The sequence below is a fragment of the Ictidomys tridecemlineatus genome, chromosome 11 (genome assembly GCF_052094955.1).
Source record: "Ictidomys tridecemlineatus isolate mIctTri1 chromosome 11, mIctTri1.hap1, whole genome shotgun sequence".
In the NCBI taxonomy this organism is placed as follows: Eukaryota; Metazoa; Chordata; class Mammalia; order Rodentia; family Sciuridae; genus Ictidomys; species Ictidomys tridecemlineatus.
The window spans coordinates 1,289,383-1,310,293 of NC_135487.1; the positions used below are offsets into that span (position 1 = coordinate 1,289,383).

At 55.8% G+C, this 20,911-nt stretch overlaps 1 protein-coding gene and 1 long non-coding RNA gene across 3 annotated transcripts; one reads left to right on the forward strand and one right to left on the reverse strand.

Moving 5' to 3' along the window:
• Nucleotides 1-13,187: 13,187 nt before the first annotated feature.
• On the reverse strand, nucleotides 13,188-15,427 carry LOC144367826 (uncharacterized). The gene is made up of 2 exons (XR_013427324.1): nucleotides 15,292-15,427; nucleotides 13,188-15,168 (listed from the first exon to the last, which is right to left on the reverse strand). It is a non-coding gene; the product is annotated as an uncharacterized LOC144367826 (long non-coding RNA).
• Nucleotides 15,428-15,577: 150 nt separating this feature from the next.
• C11H1orf174 (chromosome 11 C1orf174 homolog) lies at nucleotides 15,578-20,752 on the forward strand. 2 transcript variants are annotated; one of them, XM_040287811.2, is made up of 4 exons: nucleotides 15,578-15,771; nucleotides 18,413-18,526; nucleotides 19,301-19,783; nucleotides 20,173-20,752. In XM_040287811.2, exons 1-4 carry the CDS (start codon nucleotides 15,724-15,726, stop codon nucleotides 20,278-20,280), a joined length of 753 nt encoding a protein of 250 aa, XP_040143745.1. In that variant the 5' UTR covers nucleotides 15,578-15,723; the 3' UTR covers nucleotides 20,281-20,752. The 2 variants fall into 2 exon arrangements, with proteins under 2 accessions (XP_040143745.1, XP_077881192.1); XM_078025066.1 differs by lacking the exon at nucleotides 15,578-15,771 and adding an exon at nucleotides 15,830-15,986.
• Nucleotides 20,753-20,911: the final 159 nt, after the last annotated feature.

Sequence of the window (20,911 nt, forward strand, 5' to 3'; positions counted from 1 at the left end):
CCTCCTGGCTGTGTGTCACCGACTCCACCAGGAGTCTCCTTCCTTTGTGTCTGCATCCAGAGTTTCCTCTGATATGACACTGGGTCAGGGACCACCCAAACACTGTTCCAGCTTAACTCACAAAGTCCCTATCTTCCAAGGAGATGGAAGACATGGGTACTGAGGGTTCGGATTTGAACGTACCTTTTTAGGAACACAATGATACTCAGTGGAGCTGCTCACATCGGCAAAGAGTGGGACTGATGTCACCTGCCTCCTGCTGAGAGGACCAGTACCACCTGCAGGCTCATCCAAAGAACCGAGCCATCTATTGAGCCGCCTTTCAGCTGCCCCTTGCCAGGAAGTACCAAGGACAGAGGAACACAGTGAATGGCACCATGGGGACGACGCAGGCAACAAAGTGCAGGGTCGGGGCCCCTCTAGAGCCAGCCCACCAGACAACACGTAGGAAGTGAAGGGGCAGGATGGGCAACCTGCCAAAGAGACACCAAAGACACATCAGGTTTAAATAATGGGTACCACCGCACAGAGTTCCGTTAATCGATGTGGGTGGTGGTTTCAGGGCTGTTTGCCTTTTGATAGCCCATTAAGCTAAACAGGCATTTGGTATGATTTTCTGTTATGTGTGGGTTTTGTTATCATAGAAAGGTTTCAAAAGTTAACTGCTCTAATTACTATTAAAATCATCGTCATTGCTGTGAGTTGAATATGTCCCAAAAATGCATGTGGTGGGAACTCGGTCTGAAAGTTCAAGTGTTGATCTCACTTGGAGGCAGGACCTTTAGGAGGTGGTTAGGGCCAGACGAGGTCACGAGGGAAGGCCCTGTGACAGGGTCAGCAGCCACGCAAGAGGAGCAGAGACTGAGCCGCACACACAGCTCCTTTCTCTAGCCTCCTGATGCTCTCGTGCAGATAAGGCTCTCACCAGATCAGGGCCTCCACTTTGGACTTCCCAGCCTTCAGAACTGTAAAAAACAAATGTCTTTTCTTTATAAATTACCAGCCCGCATGGAATTGTGTCACAGCAACACAAAAAAAGAATTTAGATAATCATCTTAACCATGATCCTGATCTCTTTCCACAAATATTTATGAAGATTTCCATGATCTGGGCCTGGTGGCACATGAGTGGAATCCCAGTGACTCAGGAGGCTGAGGCAGGAGGATCACAAGTTCAAGGTTAGCCTCGGCAACTGAGGCTCTAGGCAACTTAGCAAGACCCTGTCTCAAAATAAAAAAGGGTTGGGGGATGTGGCTCAGTGGCAAAAACACTCCGGGTTTCAATCCCCAGTACAAAAAGAAAAAAAAATCCATGGATCTAGCACTGCACTGTGCTCTATGCTGAGACTTCAATGATAAAAACAGACAGGATCTCTGACCCATGGAACTTACTACCTGGGGCAGGTGAATGGTGAACAGGTAACGATCACACAAATGACCCTGTCATTCCAGCGTGAGGGATGCGAGGACAGAGAGGGGACTTGGAGGCTGAGGGTAGCACCCGGAGCCTGTTGTGGTCTGGATGTGAGTGTCCCCCAGAGCTCCCGTGTTGCAGGTGTTTGGAATGACTAGGGAGAGCTGGACCTGGTCAGGGGGTGAGTGCATCTGGGTGGAAACTGTGGGCAGGTGGGGGTCGGGGAGGTGAGTCACCCAGGGCTGCCCTGGAGGGTTTTATGGTCCCCACCCCTCCTCTGCCTCAGCTTCCTGGCCCTCACGGGTGAGCGCTTTCGTCCCCCATGCCCATTCTCCACGATGCTCCGACTTACAGACCAGGGGTCCCCAACTGTGGGCCCATCCTCTGACCCGTGAGCCCAGAGCACCCTTCCCTCCTCTCCGTGTTCTCACTGGGCTGTGGCCACAGCAATGGAAAGCTGACCGATGGATACTGAGCCCACAGACAGTCCCCATTTCCACCAGGAGAGAGGGTTTTGGGTCTGAGGGAGGGATGTGGGTTAAACAGCAGGAACACCAACAGGCTGTGCTACACCGGCTGCTAGCCCCTCCTGGTCCATAGTGTGCCAGGCCCTCCCCCTGGAGCTCGGATGGATGTTCTCACTTCAGTCCCCATTTGAAACATGGAAAAGCAGCTCTAGAGCTGGTGTGAGGCTTATTTAAATTATGCCTGATCTACATACCAAAATGCACAGTTCAGAAGTGTTCATCGAGCGAGTCTTGGCAGCTGCCTGTGCTCATGTACAAAAACACCCCACAGAAGAAGTGCGGCAGGCCCTCACCTCTCTAGAGTCCCTGCTCCGGCCCACCTCTGCTCAGAGGCCGTGCCTGAGACGTCGCGAACTCTCTGCCACAATAGGCTGCAGCTTCCCCTGAAGGAGGGTCTGGGGTGGCTGCCGTCTCCAAGGCGCTGGGACCCTGCACAGCATCACCCCAAACCTGCACAATGAGGCAGGGGCAAGGGCCAGCCAGCTGTCACCTGGAGGGGGGGCCCAGGTGGCGTGATGACAGGCAGCTCATCCAGTCCAGCTGCACTCGGGGTGAGGACCCAGAAACCAAGATAGCGGGGCGGCAGGCTGGGAAGAAACCTCGAGCGATTTCTGGAAGGGGAGGGGACGAGAAAGCCATTTCAAATGGCTAAAAGTGCCCCTGAGCTGGACAGTCAGAGTCTGGGTCTCTTTCTTCCTGGGCCGACGGCAGGAAGTGTGTGGAGGGGAGCTCTGTTGGGACCTTCTTCCACGAGTTCTCTCTGTTGGTGAAACCGCCCCTGGAATGTGGGCACACAGTCCTCAATAGCCCAGGATCCCAACTGGCCACCTTGCCCACATTTGCCTTGTGCAACATGTAAAGAGGTTAAAGAGAGTGTAAGCCCAGCTCCCCTACCCCACTACCCATCCACGCCCCCTCACCACCAAGGAACAGGGCCACCCTCCACCACCACGGCTCCTGAGCAGGGACGGTGGAGATGCCCATGACACGATTCCCTATTTGGGAAAGGAAAGGAGTGTCCCTGCAAGAACAGGTGATGCTGTGGGCTGAGGTTAAAGGGCAGGAGGAGCTGGCCTCTGCTGCTGACCCTCCTGGCTCACAAAGACTTCCTCTGAACCCAGCAGGAGACCCGCGTGAGCCGTGAAGCCACAAATAGCACCAGGGAGGGCAAACGCTTGGAAGCTGGTGGATTGCTGGAGAGGGGAGAAGAGTGGGGGGAGACGGTCACCGCTGGGAGGGGGAGGAGCCCTCAGGCACCCTGACCCCCAAGCGCCCTGCTCAGAGCAGCCCTCTGCCCCCTCTTTGGCAAGCCCAGGGCTGAAGACCCTGGGAATAAACCCCCAAGCCTATTACCGCCCTGAGGAGGACTCTTCATCTCTCTCTGGCCAGGACCTGCACCACTCCACACCCCAGGCTCTCTGCACCAGTGTTTTGGAATGACAATCTAGCTGAGGACTAGCTCAAGGGTTTCCTAGGAAATCTGCCACCCAAACGCCAGCAACTGCCTCAGAGGTTGTTCTCACCCACCACGAGAGAAACACACGGGCTTATCCTGAAAGAGGAGGTTCAGTGCCCACCCGACCCGGGCAGAGGCGGGAAATGGGGCGCCCGCCATGCCTGGGCCCTGCATTTGGCAGTTCTGCCAAAGAGAGGCTGCCTGAGAGAGAAACCACCTGAGCCCTTCTCTGTGGCCCAAGAGGCTCCATCCTACCTCCCACTTGGGAACGCCAGCACCCGGCTTCCCCTTTGCAGCCACTGACCTGTCCTGGTTAACCCCCCCCCCCAAAGAGGGTGACCCTAAATGGAAACAAAGGAGGATTCAGTTCATTGAGACCCTACTACAGGCCAACCCCTGTACCAAGGGCAGCACATGCCTCATCTGCCAGGAAGCCCGCACCTGGGCCCCTGGGCCCCTGGGACCACCATCTTCCACCAGCAATGGGAGCACGTTTAGGAAGGGGCGGATTCCACCTGGCTTCCTGTCGGGTCTGACCAATCAGCTCCTGTGGTGCTTGTGATTGGCTCACAGCAGGGCCAGGACCCAATCCCAGTGCACGATCACAGACGCACTCCTAGGGATCTGGAACTGGGGAGGTGGCCCTGAGCTTCTAGGGTGTCCTGCTCCCAACCGGAACTGGAGACCGAAGGCCACACCTGAGTGGAGAGAACCAAAGACCGAGACGGGCCTGGAATTTATGGGACCTGCAGTCCTGTCTTTGGCTTCAGCCAATTTGGGTTGTTTTCTCCTTTTCACCTGCAATCCGAAGAGCCCTATCAGCTATTATCTCCACTGTCAGATAGGGAAGCTGAAGCTCGGGGATTAGGCAAAGCAGCCAGATTCACACAGCTGTTTAGCTGCAGAGGTGAACTTGAAATTTTAATTCAGATCTGTCTGAATCTGTCAGAATAAATCACATATTTCATCAAATCAAAGGCATACCATTACGTGATGGACCACTAAGAAAGAATTTTAAATTCTGCCAATTAAATCTTAACTCAATGCTTTCCTATCACCTGTAATTTTATTTTTATAAAATCCTTGAGCAAAAAAACTTTATGCATCGCATTTCCCCTCAGATACGCACAGAAAAGGGAAGACGAGTGAAAGGAATTAGTCTCTGCTCGATCTGAATCTCCCAGCCCACCAGCCCCACTCTCCTGGGCCACCTCTGAGTCCCTGTGGCTGTCTGGTGTCCCACAGTGATGTGGGACCAGAGGGTGGGACCCGCGGAGGCCCCGGCTGCGTCAGACTTCTCTTCCAAGTGCTGCTGCTCATCCCAGTTGGGAAGCTGATAGTTTCTAGAAGGAGCCAGAGGAGGGCTTTTACTCCAGCCAGGACTCCTGTTCCTTCCTGAGTGGGCCCTTGGGTGGCCGTGACTGAATGTGAAGGCAGCAGTGGTCCATGCAGCACCTGGAATAACCCCCAATTCATAGGTAAGCAGACCTCGAGGCCCCAAAGTCAAGGTCAGGTGCCTGCAATTCCGAGAGGCTGAGATGGGAAGAATGACCCCAGGGAGGAGGCCCTGCCAGGATGCACACCGTCCTCCCGAGTTCACAGAACATGCGTCCAGTTTCCCGCTGGATCCTGGAAACATCAGTGGAAAGCCTGCTGGGAAAGCCCAGGGACCCAGGGACCCAGGAGTGGGGCGTCCACAGGCCACAGGCACAAGGCAGCATCCAGACCTAACTCAGGCTTGCTGCCTGCAGAGCCAGATCGGGGCACGCCGAGGTGGAGGAGCGTTGGGATCCTTTAAAGCACTCGCTTAAAAAGCTCCGTCCGGGCAGGGTCTTTGAGGAGACCCCAATGACATCACCCTTCTTCCCACCCAAGTTCTGCGCCAAATAGAAACAAGACAAATGAGTCAGTGGAGGGTGAGCCGGAGTCTCGCTTGGGGGCACAGCTTTGGGGAGGAACAGACAGGCTTCCCACCCCAGAGCAGAGCTGGCAGGGCCCCCGACAGGAGGCCGAGAGCCCCGGCAGACACACGGGCTGCTCCTGCACCCATCCAGTGGGGGAGGGTGGGGAGGCTCCTCCGTCTCTTCGGCCCACACATCCCATGTTTTATCTGCAGCCCAGGGTCAAAGGCAGACTGAGGACTGTGAGCCGCCACAGCAGGCCCAGCCCGCTGCCGGGGGCAGGAGTGAGGGCCCAGGGCAAGAGGCAGAGCATCTCGAAGAGGCATTTTTCCCTGGAAGGAAACGCCAGGCGTGGGCAGCAAACACCTGACTCCCGCCCTGGTCCCCTGTGCCCTGGGGGCTTCAGAAGGCCTCGTCCTGGGAGAACCGCTCTTCTGTGTGTGAAAACCCACGATGGGCCTCAGGGTGGCAGAGAAAACGCTGGCGCCTGCTGAGAAATGGGCGAGGCGGACAGAAGGGACAATCGCCTGCACCAGGCAGCGCCAGCTTCTCTGGGAGCAGATGCCCATGTGCCAGCCCAGTTCAGCCAAGAAAGCAGTCACGGCGTGAATTTCAGGAAAGAGGGTGCCCCGTGGGAACTAGAAAAGAAGGGGGCCGAGATAGGGAAGGCTTGGGAGGGGTGGGGAGGGAAGACCGACCCTCCAGCCTGCAGCCTGGGAGCAAGTGGGAAACAGGAAGTGGGCACACAGCATGATGCTCAGTGAGCAAGGCCTGTGGGAGGCCGCCATGGCCCTCCCAGGTGGCTGTGGGGCTGCACAGCAGGACCCCAACCACCAGGCAGCACAGCGCTCTGCTTGGCCTGAGGAGATGAGGCTACAGACCAGTGGCCTGCTGAGGGCCCTCAAGCACCAGCCTGGGAGGCAGGGCCCGGCAGCCCCAACCCAGGCCAGGTTCCTTGTGTCTTGATTCCTGGGCACTGGGCTCTGCCAGCTCAGCACCATGCCCAGCAGCCCAGCGCAGCAGCTGCTGTCTGGCACGGGACGACCGTGCCCACATCTGTGTTTGCACTGGCAGCCAGCCTCCAGCAGGCCGCCCTGACCCACGGCCAGCAGAGACGGCTCTGGGGAGCGCAGGGCCAGAGACGCAAAGCCAGGAAAGGCTGTCCCAACCTTTGCTTAGTTTCCGTTCTGCTCACCAACAGACTCACAGCTCTCCAGCAGTTCTCGGGGTGCAGCCTCTCCTCTGGGGTTCCCCTGACACGTGGAAGCTCAGAACCACGCCCCCCCCCCACAGGCTCGGGTCTTGGAGGAAGCCCATACCTGCCCTGGCTCACGGCCCTGGAAAACAGGTGGCTGGGCCGCGGGGTGGACTGACAGTCAATCTGCACCTTAATTCCATCTCCGTCTCTTTGCCCTGGTAACTGAGGACTTGGGATCAAGGTGCTGCAGTGCGCACCTGGAGGATGGCTGTAGGGAACCATGCTAGGAAAAGATTGGCGTCTCGGGAGAGCTCCGAGGCCCAGCCCCCCAGAAACCCTGGAAAGCCATGAGCGCGTCCCAGGTCCCCCAAACATGCACCATGGCAGATTGAGCCCAGCTGGAGAGCAGAGCTTCGTGCAGAGACTCAGAACCAAAGGCAAGCAGGACTGGGGACTCAAGGAGGGGAAAGAATGCAGGGAGGGATGGGGGGGAAATGGGGAGTACGGAGCAGACAGAGATTGACGCTGAGAGAAGACACAGCCCTCTCCACAAGGAAGACGTGCAGGTGCACACGGGGCCAGCCCAGCCACTGGGTTCCAGGGCTTCAGAAGGTCTTGGGCCACCCTGGACCTCAGTCTCTTCATCTGTACCAACAGGCCCTTGTGCCCCCTGCCATGACTCACTGGTGATCTCAGGAGAGAGAAAGCGATAGGTTAGGGTTAGGGAGCTGGGGCCGGAGAGAAAAGGAAAGCCAGGAAGCTGGACACAGCTCGGAGTCCCTGCTGTCCTCGGTGTCTCAAAGGGTGGAAGCCCCCACAGCTGGAGCCACAGCTTGGCCACCCAAGGGAGGGGCTGGGCCGCTGAACACAGGAAGGGTGCCCCTATGTGAAGGAGAAGACCAGTCCGCCCACATGTGCCACCCAGGAGGTGCCTGAGCCCCAGGGAAGAGCAGCAGCAGCCCAGCCAGGCACGGGAAACCCCAGCCCAGAACCACGGGGATGGGGGATTCGCCCTGCTCCACACCAGAGGGCAGGGGCCAGCTCTGGGTGCACAGGGTGCCGTGAGCCCTCCCGCCTGCGCTGTAAGCAGCTGCCTCCGCTAATGCGTTCTTAAGGGGCCACTTTCACTACCTGGCACTGGCCAAGGTGCTGGGAACCTGAGAAGCCAAAGACTCACAGAAAATGCTTCTGCTCACTCTGACCCCGGGCTGCACAGAAGATTCTAAAGGCCCTTAGGAGAGGAGCCCCTTTCTGTGTCCCTCGCCTGCTTACCACGGCCACTTGTCCTCCCAGAGGGCATCCTGAGATGCTAGATCCAAGAACAAACTGAGACCAGGAAACGGCCCAGAAACTGTGCTGCCTGGGCCGGCCAGCCACCTCTTCTGCTGTCTCATCCTGCCCCCTGGTGTCCAGGACCAGAGACGCCCAGGGATGGCTTCTCTGGGTGCTAGCTTAGTGCTCAGGAACAGAGCCCCACGGGGTGGAGAAGGGGGGGGGATGTCTAGGTCCAAATCTGGCCCCAGCACCTCCGTGCTGTGTGATCCTGGCTGAGTTTCACCCTCTCTCTGTGCCTCAGCTTCCCCAGGTGTAAATGAAGGCAACAAGAGAACTTGTCTGTCATAGGCTGTGGGGAGAATCACCTGAAGTGGTCCACAGGAGAGGTTTCCAACAGTTCATGAACAAACGGGGGTGCTCTCAAAACAGGGGGACCTCGTTATTCCACCCACGGGGAATCCAGTGGGGGCCAAGCCAATAGGCAACTATCCATGACTTGGTCACTAAAACCGTGGTCACTCCTGTGCCCCAGACCCTGTGCCAGCCACCCATGCAGGTGGACAGCCGACTCTCTGCAAAGGTGAAGTCCTATGAGGTCAGAGTGGGGGCTGAGGGCTGGACCTGGGGCTCCGTGGAAGAGCGCTTGCCTAGCACATCCGAGGTCCTGGGTCCAATCCTCAGCACCACATAAAAATAAATAAATAGAATAAAGATATTGTGAAGAAAAATGCTAAAAAATGAAGAAGAAGTGGGGCTGAGTCTGTAAGGGGGGGGTGTCCTCCACTCTGAAGTCACTGTGTGCTGCTTTCCCAGCCATTCTCAGAAAACCCCAGGACCCTGCAGCCCGGCCTCTGCAGAGTGGCCCTGCACCCTGAGCCCCTCGTGCAAAGCATCCTCAGCATAAAGATCCAGGCAGGAGGTCTGGGAGGTGACCCCAGATCCCAGGCCGGGACTCCGCTGGCTCGGCAGCAGCTCCGCTCTTGCAGGCCTCTGGTATCCCTGGGCATGGTAGTGATGAATTTTCAAAATCATTGCTAGAAAAATCCCTCTTGAGAACTTCAAGGGGAAAGTATCTCCGTTTGGGTGCAGAGCCCGACCTGTGTGTGCCAGTGAGAACCACAGGCTTGGGGCTGGGTGTGCAGAACATCCAGCCTCCGCCGACCGCGGAAGGACGCCTGATTCTCTAAGAATGACGAGCAGCAGAAATGAACGACGAGGGGTCCCTGACACCCTGGTGGGTTAGATAATGCCTTCGTCGCTGACTGGGGAAGGCCAGCCTCTTGCTTGGACCAGTGGCCGGGGTCAGGCTGGGGCCGGCTGGAGAGCAGGGCCCCATTCGAGGGAGGAGGGAAAGGCTCCTTTCGTCTTCAGCGATCCCACAGCGAGGCGCCCCGGGCTTCCAGGGCCGGCTTAGGCGCCACACGTTCACGAAGACACTTTATCTGCAAGCCCCTCCGCGGGAAGTGAGCATCCCCTCAGCAACGGAGTCAGAAAATTTTTAGTAAATTAAAAAATTATTCAGAAGAACATTTCTCTCCGACTGAGAGGAAGGCAGGGTGCCTCTTTTTTCCTTAGAGGAAAATGTTTCCACAAAACCTTTTTCTTTGTCATCAGGTACGTGCAGTAGGTATTAGTTCCAGAGAAATTCCTCAGAAATCCAGGAAAAGGAGATAAGAATGTTCCAACCAACTCCAGGAAAGGGGAGCTGCAGGCCCACCGGGCCACATCTCATCTCATTTTTTCCTGTGTGTCAGAGAGCAGCTCTGGGAGGCAGCCTCTCGGGGGTCCTGCCTGGTGAGCCTGTCACTGTTTCCCTGGGGCCTGGAGCCACCTGACTAGTCCCGTGGTGTGACTTAGGACGGGCACAGCCTCACTGGATGGCAATAGGGTGGGATTAGCCAAGCCAAAAGCTGAGCCGCGTGCCTTGGGGTAGGGGCTTCGCGTCAGATGGAGAGTCAGCTGGGAGACCGATGGCCACGTGGGCCACCCACCAGTCAGCTCCACCCAGGTGATGGAGCCCAGCAACAAGAACGCTGGACACGGAGGCTCGGGAGCTCCCTGGGCTGGTGAAGTGGTCACATACGGGCGCCAGTGGAGTGACCCCAGGAGTGACCAGAAGACCTCCGCTCAGGCACTTTCCTGGACTCAGCCATTGTCCCCTCCTCCGCTCATCTCACCTGTGTTCTTCCCCAGTGAGAGGGCACCATTCTGAGTGGAGCAGCGATAGGTGCGTTCTGCGAGGCCCTCTGGTGAATCATCAAATCTGAGGGTGATCTTGGGGGGCTGGGAACCCTCCCCTGTGTGTGTGGCCTGGCCTGCTGTCTGTGAGTGAGAGGGACAGGCACAGAGAGAGACAGACCGAGACAGAATCGTCCCCCATTCCTGCCTCTGGTAAGATTCTCCCTCTGGGATACTAAGTGTACATCCTGGAACCGACGAACCCAACGGAAAGATTTCCCCACCTTTTCACCTCTAAATTCAGTCCAGGAATTCCAGATGGTGCCAACATAAAACCCTAGACGAGGCACGCACCTTGTGAGCTGCAGCTTACGCATGGACCGACACCCCAGGAACCCAGGGGCCTGTGGAGACCAGCCATGAGCCGGGCCCTGCCTTCTGCTTTCTGCCCAGACTCTGAAAAGGGTGGGCGCGAGGTGGAGAGGAGTGGGTACCTGAGCTAGACGGGGGACGCGTCACTAGACAGCAGGGCGTGGGCAGAGCCAGGCCCAAGAGGCAAGGCCGTGCCACGAGGTGAGTTCATAGCTGCTAGGTGCTGCCAGTGCACGGTGCCACATATCCATCGTTCGGTCTCCTCAAAGCCCGCTGGCCTGAATCTGGATTCTTGGAGAACAACTGGACAGGGCACCAGCCACAGGGGTATTAGCAGCCAAATGTCCTACAAGGAGATTGGGGATTCCTGCACACAGAGGAGCCGGCCAGAGTGAGCAGAGACCAAGTGCTTGCCGTTCTGCTCCTGGGCCACCAAGCAGGGCAGACCCCACCCTGACCAATGAGGAGAACTAGGGCCACTCTGCCTCTCATGGACCCCAGATTGCTCAGAGCTGCTTCCTGCCCACCTGCAGGCTTGCCTCAGCCCTGCTCTGAGAAGGCACCGTCTCCCTGGAACTCCTTCCCCTTCCTCCACCGAGGCCAGCCACGTCTGTGGGGACAGGGCAGCTTCCTCCTCACTAAGCTTCGAATCTGACGCTGATGCTGCCGGTGCTGAATCTTTCCAGTTGCACATCTCAGCAAAATGACTTCTGCTGATGCTCATCTTCAAGTGAAGGGAGCCTTTAGGCCCTGTGCGCTTCCCGGGCGGTGCTTCTGCTTCCTGCACCAGCCACCATGCCGCCTCAGAGGCCTTTGTCCCCTCCAGGGACAGCGAGGGCAACTTACATCTCTGGCACCTGAAGGAACCCGTTTGATTTGACAGTCCATGAAATTTAGTTCTGGAAGGCCCCATGTGGGAATGGCCCTTGAGATGGCTGGAGGTCAATGTCCCCAGTCCCAACTGGGTCCACATTCTGCCAAAGGAACATCAGTGAGAATGGGCAGAGTTCCCCTGTACAACCCCCAGGGAGCATCTCCAGGCGTGGAGGGGCGGGGTGTCCATGCACGGGCTTCCCTTGCAGCTCTGGTAGGGACAGTTGCCCCAGAACGTATTCCTCCCGTGCACGACGGGAGTGGCACTGCCCAGCCACAGAGGAAACCACTCCTGTCAACGGGCACATTTATGGGCAGAATCTGTCCCTAATGTTTAGCCAAAGGGCGAGGGGCACCTGGGTGAGGGAGGCAGCCGTGCTCTGTGCGAGAGGCCAGGTCCCGCCTCGGGTTCTGCAGCTGGAGCCTCAGCTCACGTTCCACCAGCCCCGGCAGGCAAGGCGGCTCTCAAAATAGGGCACTCCACCTTCATGTACTTCTTCCTGCCGGCCCCAAACACCTCAAAAAACGGCACTTTTCATTGAATTGGGAATCGTGCCTTCTCCAGGCGCTGTCCTTTCATCAAAGGGCGTCGCCACCGTGACCCCGCCACAGGGCTGCAGAGGGCCGTGAGGCCGCCAGGAGGCCAGCCCTGGTGCCTGGGTGGTGTCCACGACGTGACAGTCCTGCCTGCTCGTGCAACGTCGTTTACACCCCGGGGGTGTTCTCGGCCTCACCAGGGCAAGCTGCAGCCACGGTGGCCCCAGAGCTCGGTGCCTCGTGGTGGCCTCTGCTGGCTCTGTGTGTGCACCTGGACTAGCCCAGCAGATTGCAAGCTCCTCCCCAGCGAGAGCCACATTGCAGGCCATCGGGGCCTGGCTCCGTGTGTTTGTGTTTTGTCTTCTGCGGTGCTGGGGGATTGAACGCAGGGGGATTGAATGCGCACAGGCTAGGCAGACACTCTACCTCTGAGCCACACCCCCAGCCCAGGGCCCACACTCTGAGATGCTGCCCCAGGATTTCTCACCAGGCAGAAGCCCACACCAAGAGCTCCCCAGATATTTGAAGGATTAAACAAATGGATTCCAAGTGCAGTGACGGGGTGCGGGAAGATGTCTGCAGTGATTTCTGGTGTATTTCCTTGGGGCCTATGTCGGTGCAGTGTAGGGCCTATGAGCATTTTCCTTCCTCTCTACTTATGTCTGGAAGATTCACCAAAATGATTCTGAGTTGCTATCAATAAAAACAGAAGCACAATTAGACTTTTCAAACACACACGATTAATTGCAGATAAAAGACAGAAGCCAAGAATGAAAAGACAAGAGAACAAGAAAACATGAATAAGGAATGCTCCAAGTTCCTGCCAACAGACCAAGATGAGATGGGAACAGGCCGTGAGCTTGGAGCAGTGTCACACAGGTCCACAAGTCAGGCCACAACCCATCCCAGTCTTGCTGAAAAGGAGCAGGTATAATCAACCCACAGCTGCACCCTAATCCCAGGAGGTTGGGGGATATTTGAAGCAGAAAATGGTTTCTGTACTCAAACATATTAATGTTACAGACTATTGATCAGTCTACAAAGTAAGCTCCCCAAACTCCCAGAATGTTTAGCCCCAGTGAGAGCCCTACAAGGCACTGGGGTTCCCACTGCCCATGTCTAGGACCCCGGCTCCCCTACCCTCCCTTCCATCTCTGCAGGAACTGTCAGCCCGCAGAGAGCGTGAAGCCCAACTCAGTGCCTCCCGACGCTCTTCTTGACCAACCTGACACTACAGACTGTCTCCTGCTTGGCACTGGCTCAGGTGCCCACCAGGTCCCATCTCACACATCCTCCTTCCACCTCCTCACATCTGGCAGGACCTGGGTGAACTTGTGTGGGAGCCACTGAGGAATGAAGGCTTGCCAACAGCAGATGCCACCCTACTCCTGGCTATTACTGCGCAGCGGAGCCAGGAGGAAGGGGAAGGTGGCCACCAGAAACTTTATCAGAGGACATTTTAAAGCAGGTTGTTTTATTTTTTCCCCTTGTTTCCTCCTCTGCTTTTCTTTAACGTGGTTCTTTAAGACATAAAGGGTCAGATGCAGGAAATGATCATTCCTTATCACAGAGGCCACCGTCTCTTGCGGTAATGAGATGTGCTCTGGCCGGGTAGCCTTGGTTAATGGGTCTCCTGACTGCTAATCAGTTGGAAATCCTCTTCAACTTCTCATCAGCCTCACGTGTTTGTTGAAGGCAAACACGGAGCTGTGGACGCGTGGTGGTTAAGCAGCGACTCTGTGGTGTAGGAGAGTACCCAGCTCCCTGGAACCTGCAGTCCCAGGTCTCTAATGCATCATCCCCCCACAGCCCATTCCACAAACGTCAGCGGGGGGTCCACCAGAAGGGCAGGCCCTGTGCCAGGCCGTGCCTTCGGGGGTTACAGTCCGTGTGGGAGTGCCACCCCACACGAGCACTGCACAAGCATCCTGTGCGGCCATGAAGACGATGCCCTCGTGGTGCCCCTCATCCTGGAAGGGCAGGGGGCAGCTAATCAGAAATAAAGAAATGAAACAAACGTGAGAAACTCGGAGACACAGGGAGTGACTGGCTTCAGTGTGGAGGGGCTTTGTGCTCTTCCAGGATCTGCTGCAACCCAACCCAGCAACTGAGAGGGGGCGGGGGGGGGGGGAGGCTCCTCTGGGTACTTCAGCAACTGTCGACAGGGGGCAGCTTGCCAGCCTAGGGCCCCACCTCTTTCCTCCTAGTAGACCCAAAAGGTGAAGGAGGGAGGAGGTGACCCTGGTCACCAAGAACCCTTACCTGGTCCCCCACCCCGGCAAGCCTATCTTGTGTTTTCCCATCACACTGAAAACCCACAGTTCTTTATGTGAACATTTCACCAACACCCTTCTCCCCCACTGAACCAAAGCTCTAAAAAGTCAGCTTGTTGGCATTTGCAGCCACTGTACCCCAGTGCGGGTCTGTCTGGCCCACGGTGGGAGCTCACCAGGCACATGCTGAGTGAGTCAGCAAGAATGAAGGTGCAGCAATGGGAGACGGGAAGAAGACACCCCACCCAGCACCAGGTCCTGAGGCACAGGCCCTTAGCTGACAGATTTAATGTGGGGGCAAGAGGGCATCTGGTGATGCCGCCCTAACAACACGAAATTTAAGCTGAAGAATTGATGAGCCAGGCAAAATGGGTTGAGCAGAGAAACATGGAAGAGCCATGGCAGCTGTTGGGGAGCTGAGCAGCCAGCAGTGTGCACAGCAGGGCACTGTGGCCAGAGGAGGCCGGGCAGACAGCTCAAGGGCCCTCCATTCAGTGAGGCATCTGTCCAGGGTCTACCATGTGCTGGGCACCAAACTGGGTCTCAGAAGAGATGTTAAGACTATTGTTCTTGATCCTGGAAGAAGTGAAGCAAGTCCCCACCATAGAGCCCTGCCTGCCCTGCTGCTGTGAGCAGGGGGCCAGAGGAGCAGCGAGGGCCAGCAGTGAGGGCCAGCAGTGAGGCTCTGCAGTCTAGAGTTAACAGGGTCCAGCAGCTGATTGGATGTGGTCAGAGAGAATGAAGTACATGGGCAACCCTGGGGTGGGGACCAACAGCAGAGCTGCTGGAAACTGTTCCCATCCCTGGCCAGGAATGAGGGACCAACACCGCATACCTGTGAAGAAGGACCAAGAGTCCTAGGGATGTCAACCTCGGTGGCTCAGAAAGGCCAGAACACCCATCACAAGATCACATGGTGCCCTGACTCCACCTGCCAACAGTAGGATGGAAACTGGCTGTGGCAGTCACCCCCTCCCTGGCTTGTGAGCTTCTGAAGGACTCCAGAAAGACGCCTGAATCAAACTATGGAAGCGACCAGTAGGCGGACAGGTTCGGTGTGTGACAGAGCACCCCGCTGGTTTTTAAGACCTGGCAGCAGTCACATTAATTTCCCTTCGAATGGATTTCCTGCCGGTCACACACCTGTCATTTCCCTTCCATGCACCTGGTGGGGGAAAGTTTGGCGAGAAGGACGGGGCTGGAGACCAGGTGCAGCCAAGCATGTGAGTGTCCACGCTCCGCCCAAAGGGAAATCCAGCCCAGCTGACCCCAGGGACTCACTGCACACCTAGAAAGCGTCTCTTAGGAGGAAAGGAGCCCGCAGGGTCCTCACGGACTCGCGTCTTTAATGCACTGAAAAGAGCAGGGAGCACTGCTGCCTTCGACCCGCGTGTGCATCGCACCTCCGCTACAGAAGATGCGGGGGGCCCTGGGGCAGCTCACTCCCAACCGCTGCAGTCTAACCGGAGGCCTTAATGCTTCTGACGAGGCCGCCTCTTTTAAAAAGAAAGAGAAATAACATATCATTAGAGGAAGATTTCTTGGAAGTGCAGCGTGGACTGGATGCGAGCCACCCCAGGATCTGCCGCAGGTGGGACCCAGAAGGGCAGCCGCCACGCACGCGCTTCGCCGTGGCCCGGCTGGGGCGCCTTGAGACGCGGCCGCCACCCGCTTCAAACATGGCGGCCACAGACGCGCCGAGGAAGTGCCAGTCTCAAACATGGCCTCGAAGTACGCTCGACTTCCGGCTCCCGCCTCCCGCCTCCAGGTCCGAATCCTCCGAGCTGCGCCCCGCCCGCTTACGTAAAGACCCAAGTTGTTAGGTCACGTGCCGCGGACGCCGAGCCGCGATTGGCCAGCTCCGTGGAGACGTCAGACGCCGTACAGACGCGGGTCGAGGGGCGCGGGGTTGGCGCTCTGTGGAGGAGCGGCTGGCGGGGCGCGGGAGCAGCGGCGCCGCTCACACTCATGAGGAGCAGGAAGGTGAGGGGCGGGCCGCGGGGGGGCGAGGGGCGGCCTCCGCCTGGCCTCGCCCCCCCGGGGGCGGGGGCTCCGGCCTCCTGCGGTGCCCCGAGTCCCGGGCCGCCTGCCGCCGCCCGAGGCGGGAGTTCGGCACGTGACCGGCCGGCCCGGGGCTGAGCGCCGGAGGGCTGCTCGGCCACCGAGCGCTGCGGCTGCGGCTCCTGCGAGTCGCGGGGCTGGGGCGTCGGCGCCGTCTCGTCTTCACCGCCCGAGGTCGTTCCCTAGCCCGCGGCGGCCGCGTCACGGTGCACGCCGCTCGCCCTGGCGCCGAGAGAGGGAAGGAGGGATGTGCACGTAAAACTTCCAAGGACGGGGCCGCTGGGCCGGCCCGCCGCGGTCCTTTCGTTCTGGGCGTTGAGCCCGGGGTGATCTACCCCCGAGCCACATCCCCAGTCTTTCTTTTTTTTTTTTTTTTTTTTTTTGAGGCAAGGTCTTGCTGATTTGCTGAGGCTGCCCACGGACTTGTGATCCTCTTGCCTCAGCCTCCTGAGTAACTGGATGACAGGGTGGCCAGCGGGCCCCACTGGCCCCATTTTCTTTGGATTTAAATTGCTGTCTGGGGCCACTGGCTCCAACCTGAAGAACTCTCTGTGTTTCTTGTAACGCGAAGCTGCTGGCAGCCAATCTCAGCTTTGTGGCTGGAGGTCGGTGCCCCGCCTTCATCTCAAAGGGCAGCTTGGCTGGGTTGGGGTTCTTGGTGGCCAGTCTTCTTCAGGTACCTTAAAGGTGTTTGATGCTCTCCCGTGGCCTCCACGGCTCCCTTCCCATGGGCATTATTGGTCTCCTGCTGTTTCCAGGACTTTCAGGACTGACACTGATGTGTCTGCATTTACCCCACTTACCTTGGCATTTACACCACTTGGAGTTTGGTTCGTTGACGTTCCTGGATGTGTAGATTGGGAACTGTTCACTCCCTATTCCTTGGAACTTTTCTCCTTTCCTTTCTTTCTGTTGTTCCATTACACATGTTGGTGTACGTGATGCACTCAGCGTTTCTGAGGCTCCCTTTTCCATTTGATTTACATGATGTACCAATCTTCAGTTCATGGCTGCGTTGAGAGCCCTTCCACTTGGGAACACACACACACACACTCCCCCTCCCCCCACAGTCTCTTGTGATGTGACATTGTCCTCTCTCCTCTTTATTCACTGACAGTGTGGGGACATGGACTCGTCTGGGCTGAGTGGTAGTTTTGTCCCTGAGAGAGGTGCACAGCAGCTCTTGGCAGTGTCACATTCAGTGACAGAACTGCTGCTGCAGGGCTCTTCCCACCAAGCCCTGTGCTGTGAGGTGACATAAGCCTGGCCCCAGCGACCATGCAACAGGCCCTGACCCTGGCCAGGAGCCCCTTGCTTGTACTGCCTGTAGCAGGGGCGCCCCCTCCTTCCTCAGGTTGCGGCCCAACACTTTTTCAAATGCTCTGTCTCCAGCTGGGCAGAGTCCATGGCAGGGGTGGAGGGTGGATGCGGAGACTTGCTACCCTACGCTGGCTTGTTCCTTTTCTGTTTTTCCATCTGCTGTTGAGCAGAGCACCTACATCTGGCACCTCATGGATTTCCAGTTCTAGGGCCCGTTGTGGCAACAGCTTCTGAGCTTGTAATTTCTACCTTAATTCCTCACTTCTGTTTATTGCTTCTCTTTATTACTCATTTTTATACTCTTCAATTTTTAAGGTGAACTTTGAAACTTCTTTTCTAAGTGTAGTGTAATATCCTGGACTGGATTCTAGAACAGAATAAAAAAGTATTCATGGAAAGACAGAGGAAATACAAATATCCAAAGTTCACAGTATAGAATCAATGCTAAGTTTTAGTGTTGCTCTGTTGTTCTTGCTACTTTTCTGAAAATCTAAAATTATTCTTAAATAAGGTTATTTTAAATGTTAAGGCTTTTTTTTTTATTAGAAGCCTTTCCTTTGCCTTTAGAATAAGATAGAAGTAGACAGCAGCTGACAGTAAGATCTGGAAGAAGCTACCTGCTTAAAGCTAGAGTTAGGACTGCCATTTAGGGAAGGAGGGGAGGCCAAGAACTCGCCTTCGTTTTCATTTACCTTTTGTCAAGAACTTGACACATCAAAGATTGAGAGCCTTTGAGGAAGGATATGTGCTGCTTACTCTAGACACTTTGAGATGATTTTGAGTCCATTAACATACACATGGTCCTACAAACATACACATGAGAGGACAGATTGTCCCAAGCCCCCAAAATCATGCACAGCAGATCCTGTATCTAAACCCAGGCACAGCTGTTTGCGCATATTCAGGGCCACAGCTGCCTTCCTATGAAGGTGGTAAAAGCCTGGGGGGTTCTCTAGTTGGGAGACTTCAGCTGCATGCTCATGTTTTTTCCTGGGAGCATCCTCTGACTGAGCCTCCATCTGGTCTAGCTCACAGGTGGAGTGCGATCTTCAGCACGCCTACGAGCCCGAAGTTGCTCTGAAGCCAGCTTGGCCCCTGCCCAGGATGTCACTGGCTCCACGTCTGCCAAAACAGCATGTCTGGTGAGCTCTGTTGCCATGAAGAATACCAAGGTCTAAATACTAAGTTATTACTCCAAGACGCTAATGTAGTTTAGATCCCAGGGCCCATCAGAGGAGAGCCTGGTGCTGCTGACTTTGCTTTCAGGAGGCTGTGCTGTGCAGTTCAGATTGGCTTTCCTGGCGTTTGCCACCGGGATGATTATATGTGTCAGAGACCTGGGCTCCAAGACACGATTGTTCACTCTGAAGGTGGCCTGTCCAAGTGAAGAGAGTGCATTGTCACACTGTTTCACCCCAAACCACGAGAGGAAGGCTCAGGGGGCTAGGAAAGGACCCTCTGATAGTCTTGAGCTGTTGTCTCCAAGGAGTCCCTGGCCCACTGGGCAGCTGGTGCTGTCTCTTGCTCAGCTGCTTGTAAAAGTCTTGAAGTCCATGAAGCAACCTCTGCTGAGCACCTCCCACACACCAGGCTTGGGAGAATAATGCAAAAACTCGTAGAGCTTCCATTTAGTAGGAATGAATGGAGACTGGATTCTCTTATTGTAATTTCATAACAAAAATAAACATATGCTTCAGGAACCCCCCCCCCAGGGAAAACCGAAAGCAATGGAGTAATGACAAGGTTTGTGTCTAGACTCATCCTCAGCCATTAGTGTGTATTCTGTCCCTCCAGTGGTGACACAAAGTGACAAGAGTTATGTTGTCTCAGGTGAAAAGAAACAGGAGCCTCTGGGATCGAGGCCTGTGGTTGCTAGATGTGTCTAGTTTCCCCTTTACATTCTTCTTTCTTGGCAGACTTCCTCATCACACAAGGCTGCAGACAGGCGGACTTCCAAGAAGTTCAAGTGTGACAGAAGTCATCTTTTGAAGGTTGAATTACAGAAACTAGTCCCTAAAAGTGACAGTGCTTCTTTGCCAAAAGTGGCACCCAAGGTCCCTTGTGAAAATGAGTTTGCAGAAGACAGTATGTTGCTCCTAGGCCGTGAGGCTGGTGTGGCTACGCAGCAGGAGGCTGCAGCGCCTCCCCACAGCCCTTGCAAAGCTGCCAGTGACCCTTGCTCAGCAAAGACTGAAGATGGTCTATCTACGCAGGAACCCAGCGCAGGGGCAGGGGCAGAGGAGTCAAATGGCTGCTCTGTGGGGCAGGACCAGGTGGCGCTGGAAAGAGAGGATGTGCAGAAGCCATTGTTTCAGATGGACAACAGCGTCTTTCTAGACGATGACAGCAACCAACCCATGCCAGTGAGCCGATTTTTTGGAAATGTTGAACTCATGCAGGTAAGAGTGGCACATCCCCCTCCCTTGCTGCATCTGAGGCCTGCAAGCAGGCCTCGCCACAAATAATTTTAGTGCAAGAGAAAAAAATAAGGGTTAGCTAATCAGGGCACTCCCTCCAGCTCCCAGGCTCAGAATCCTGCCATTGAGAAAGGCGGGCACCTTCCAGGTGCACCAGCACCCTGCCCCACTGTGGTTTCCTGAATCTGCCTGCCCCTCTCTTGCCTGAACCAGAGTCCTCCTTACCGAGGGATGGGTGCTTGGACCTCCTCATTTCCATGTCTAACAGGGAGGCCCACTCGGCCAGACCAGAGCTAACCAAGGTGAACTGTGCGTGCAGGTGCTCTCATTGTGTCATTTGGGACTGAAGTCCGTGTTTTCTTCCCTCTAAGGACCTGCCTCCAGCCTCTTCAGCTTGTCCTTCAATGAGCAGACGAGAATTCAGAAAAATGCATTTCAGAGCCAAAGACGATGAGGATGACGATGATGCAGAAATGTAGAGAAGCACAGAATGATTTCTTGACACATTCAGGATAGTTAACAGTTTGACAGTTTAGCAAATTATGCAGTTTATATACAGTGCATCTCCAAGAGAATGTCTTAATCAGATTTCACCCCTAAGAGAACTGTGCAGAACACCAGATGCCTGTGGGAGGTGTCCGTGCAGCCCTGCAGCTGCTGCTTGGGTGCAGGCATCTTTTGTCACATTCGTATGCTGTGGTGCTGGCGTGGGTTAGCCATGAGGGCTCCGTGTTAAGTGAGTATGATCTTTGTAAGGAAACCTTCCCTTGAGCTCCTTAGTTTTATGATATGCAAGTTTGTTTTTTTTTCCATTATCAGAATCTGATCACTTCTGATCAATTCAGTGCCAGTGCTTGCAGGATTGTCCTCATTGCAGTGTAGAGCTAGTGTTGACCTTGAGATTTTACAAAATACACATGGCAAAGAAATAAAAATTTATTTTGAAAATTTTTTAAGTACTGTACCTAAAACTACTCCTTCCTCAAAAATTTGAGAGCTAAGGGAAGAAATGAACCTTGTCCCTAGGCTAGGACCACTGTTTAGGCCCATTAACCTGCAGGAGAGGTAAGGCCGCTGGGACAGGCTTTGAGAGGCGACCCAGCCCCTGCC

What these genes read in the sequence shown, in the direction of transcription:
- C11H1orf174 (XM_040287811.2), top strand. Translation starts at nt 15,724, where the DNA reads ATGGCCTCGAAGTACGCTCGACTTCCGGCTCCCGCCTCCCGCCTCCAG. An exon ending in CTCCCGCCTCCCGCCTCCAG is followed by an intron (nt 15,772 to 18,412) that starts GTCCGAATCCTC and finishes CATCTGGTCTAG; the next exon opens with CTCACAGGTGGAGTGCGATC. An exon ending in CTGCCAAAACAGCATGTCTG is followed by an intron (nt 18,527 to 19,300) that starts GTGAGCTCTGTT and finishes CTTTCTTGGCAG; the next exon opens with ACTTCCTCATCACACAAGGC.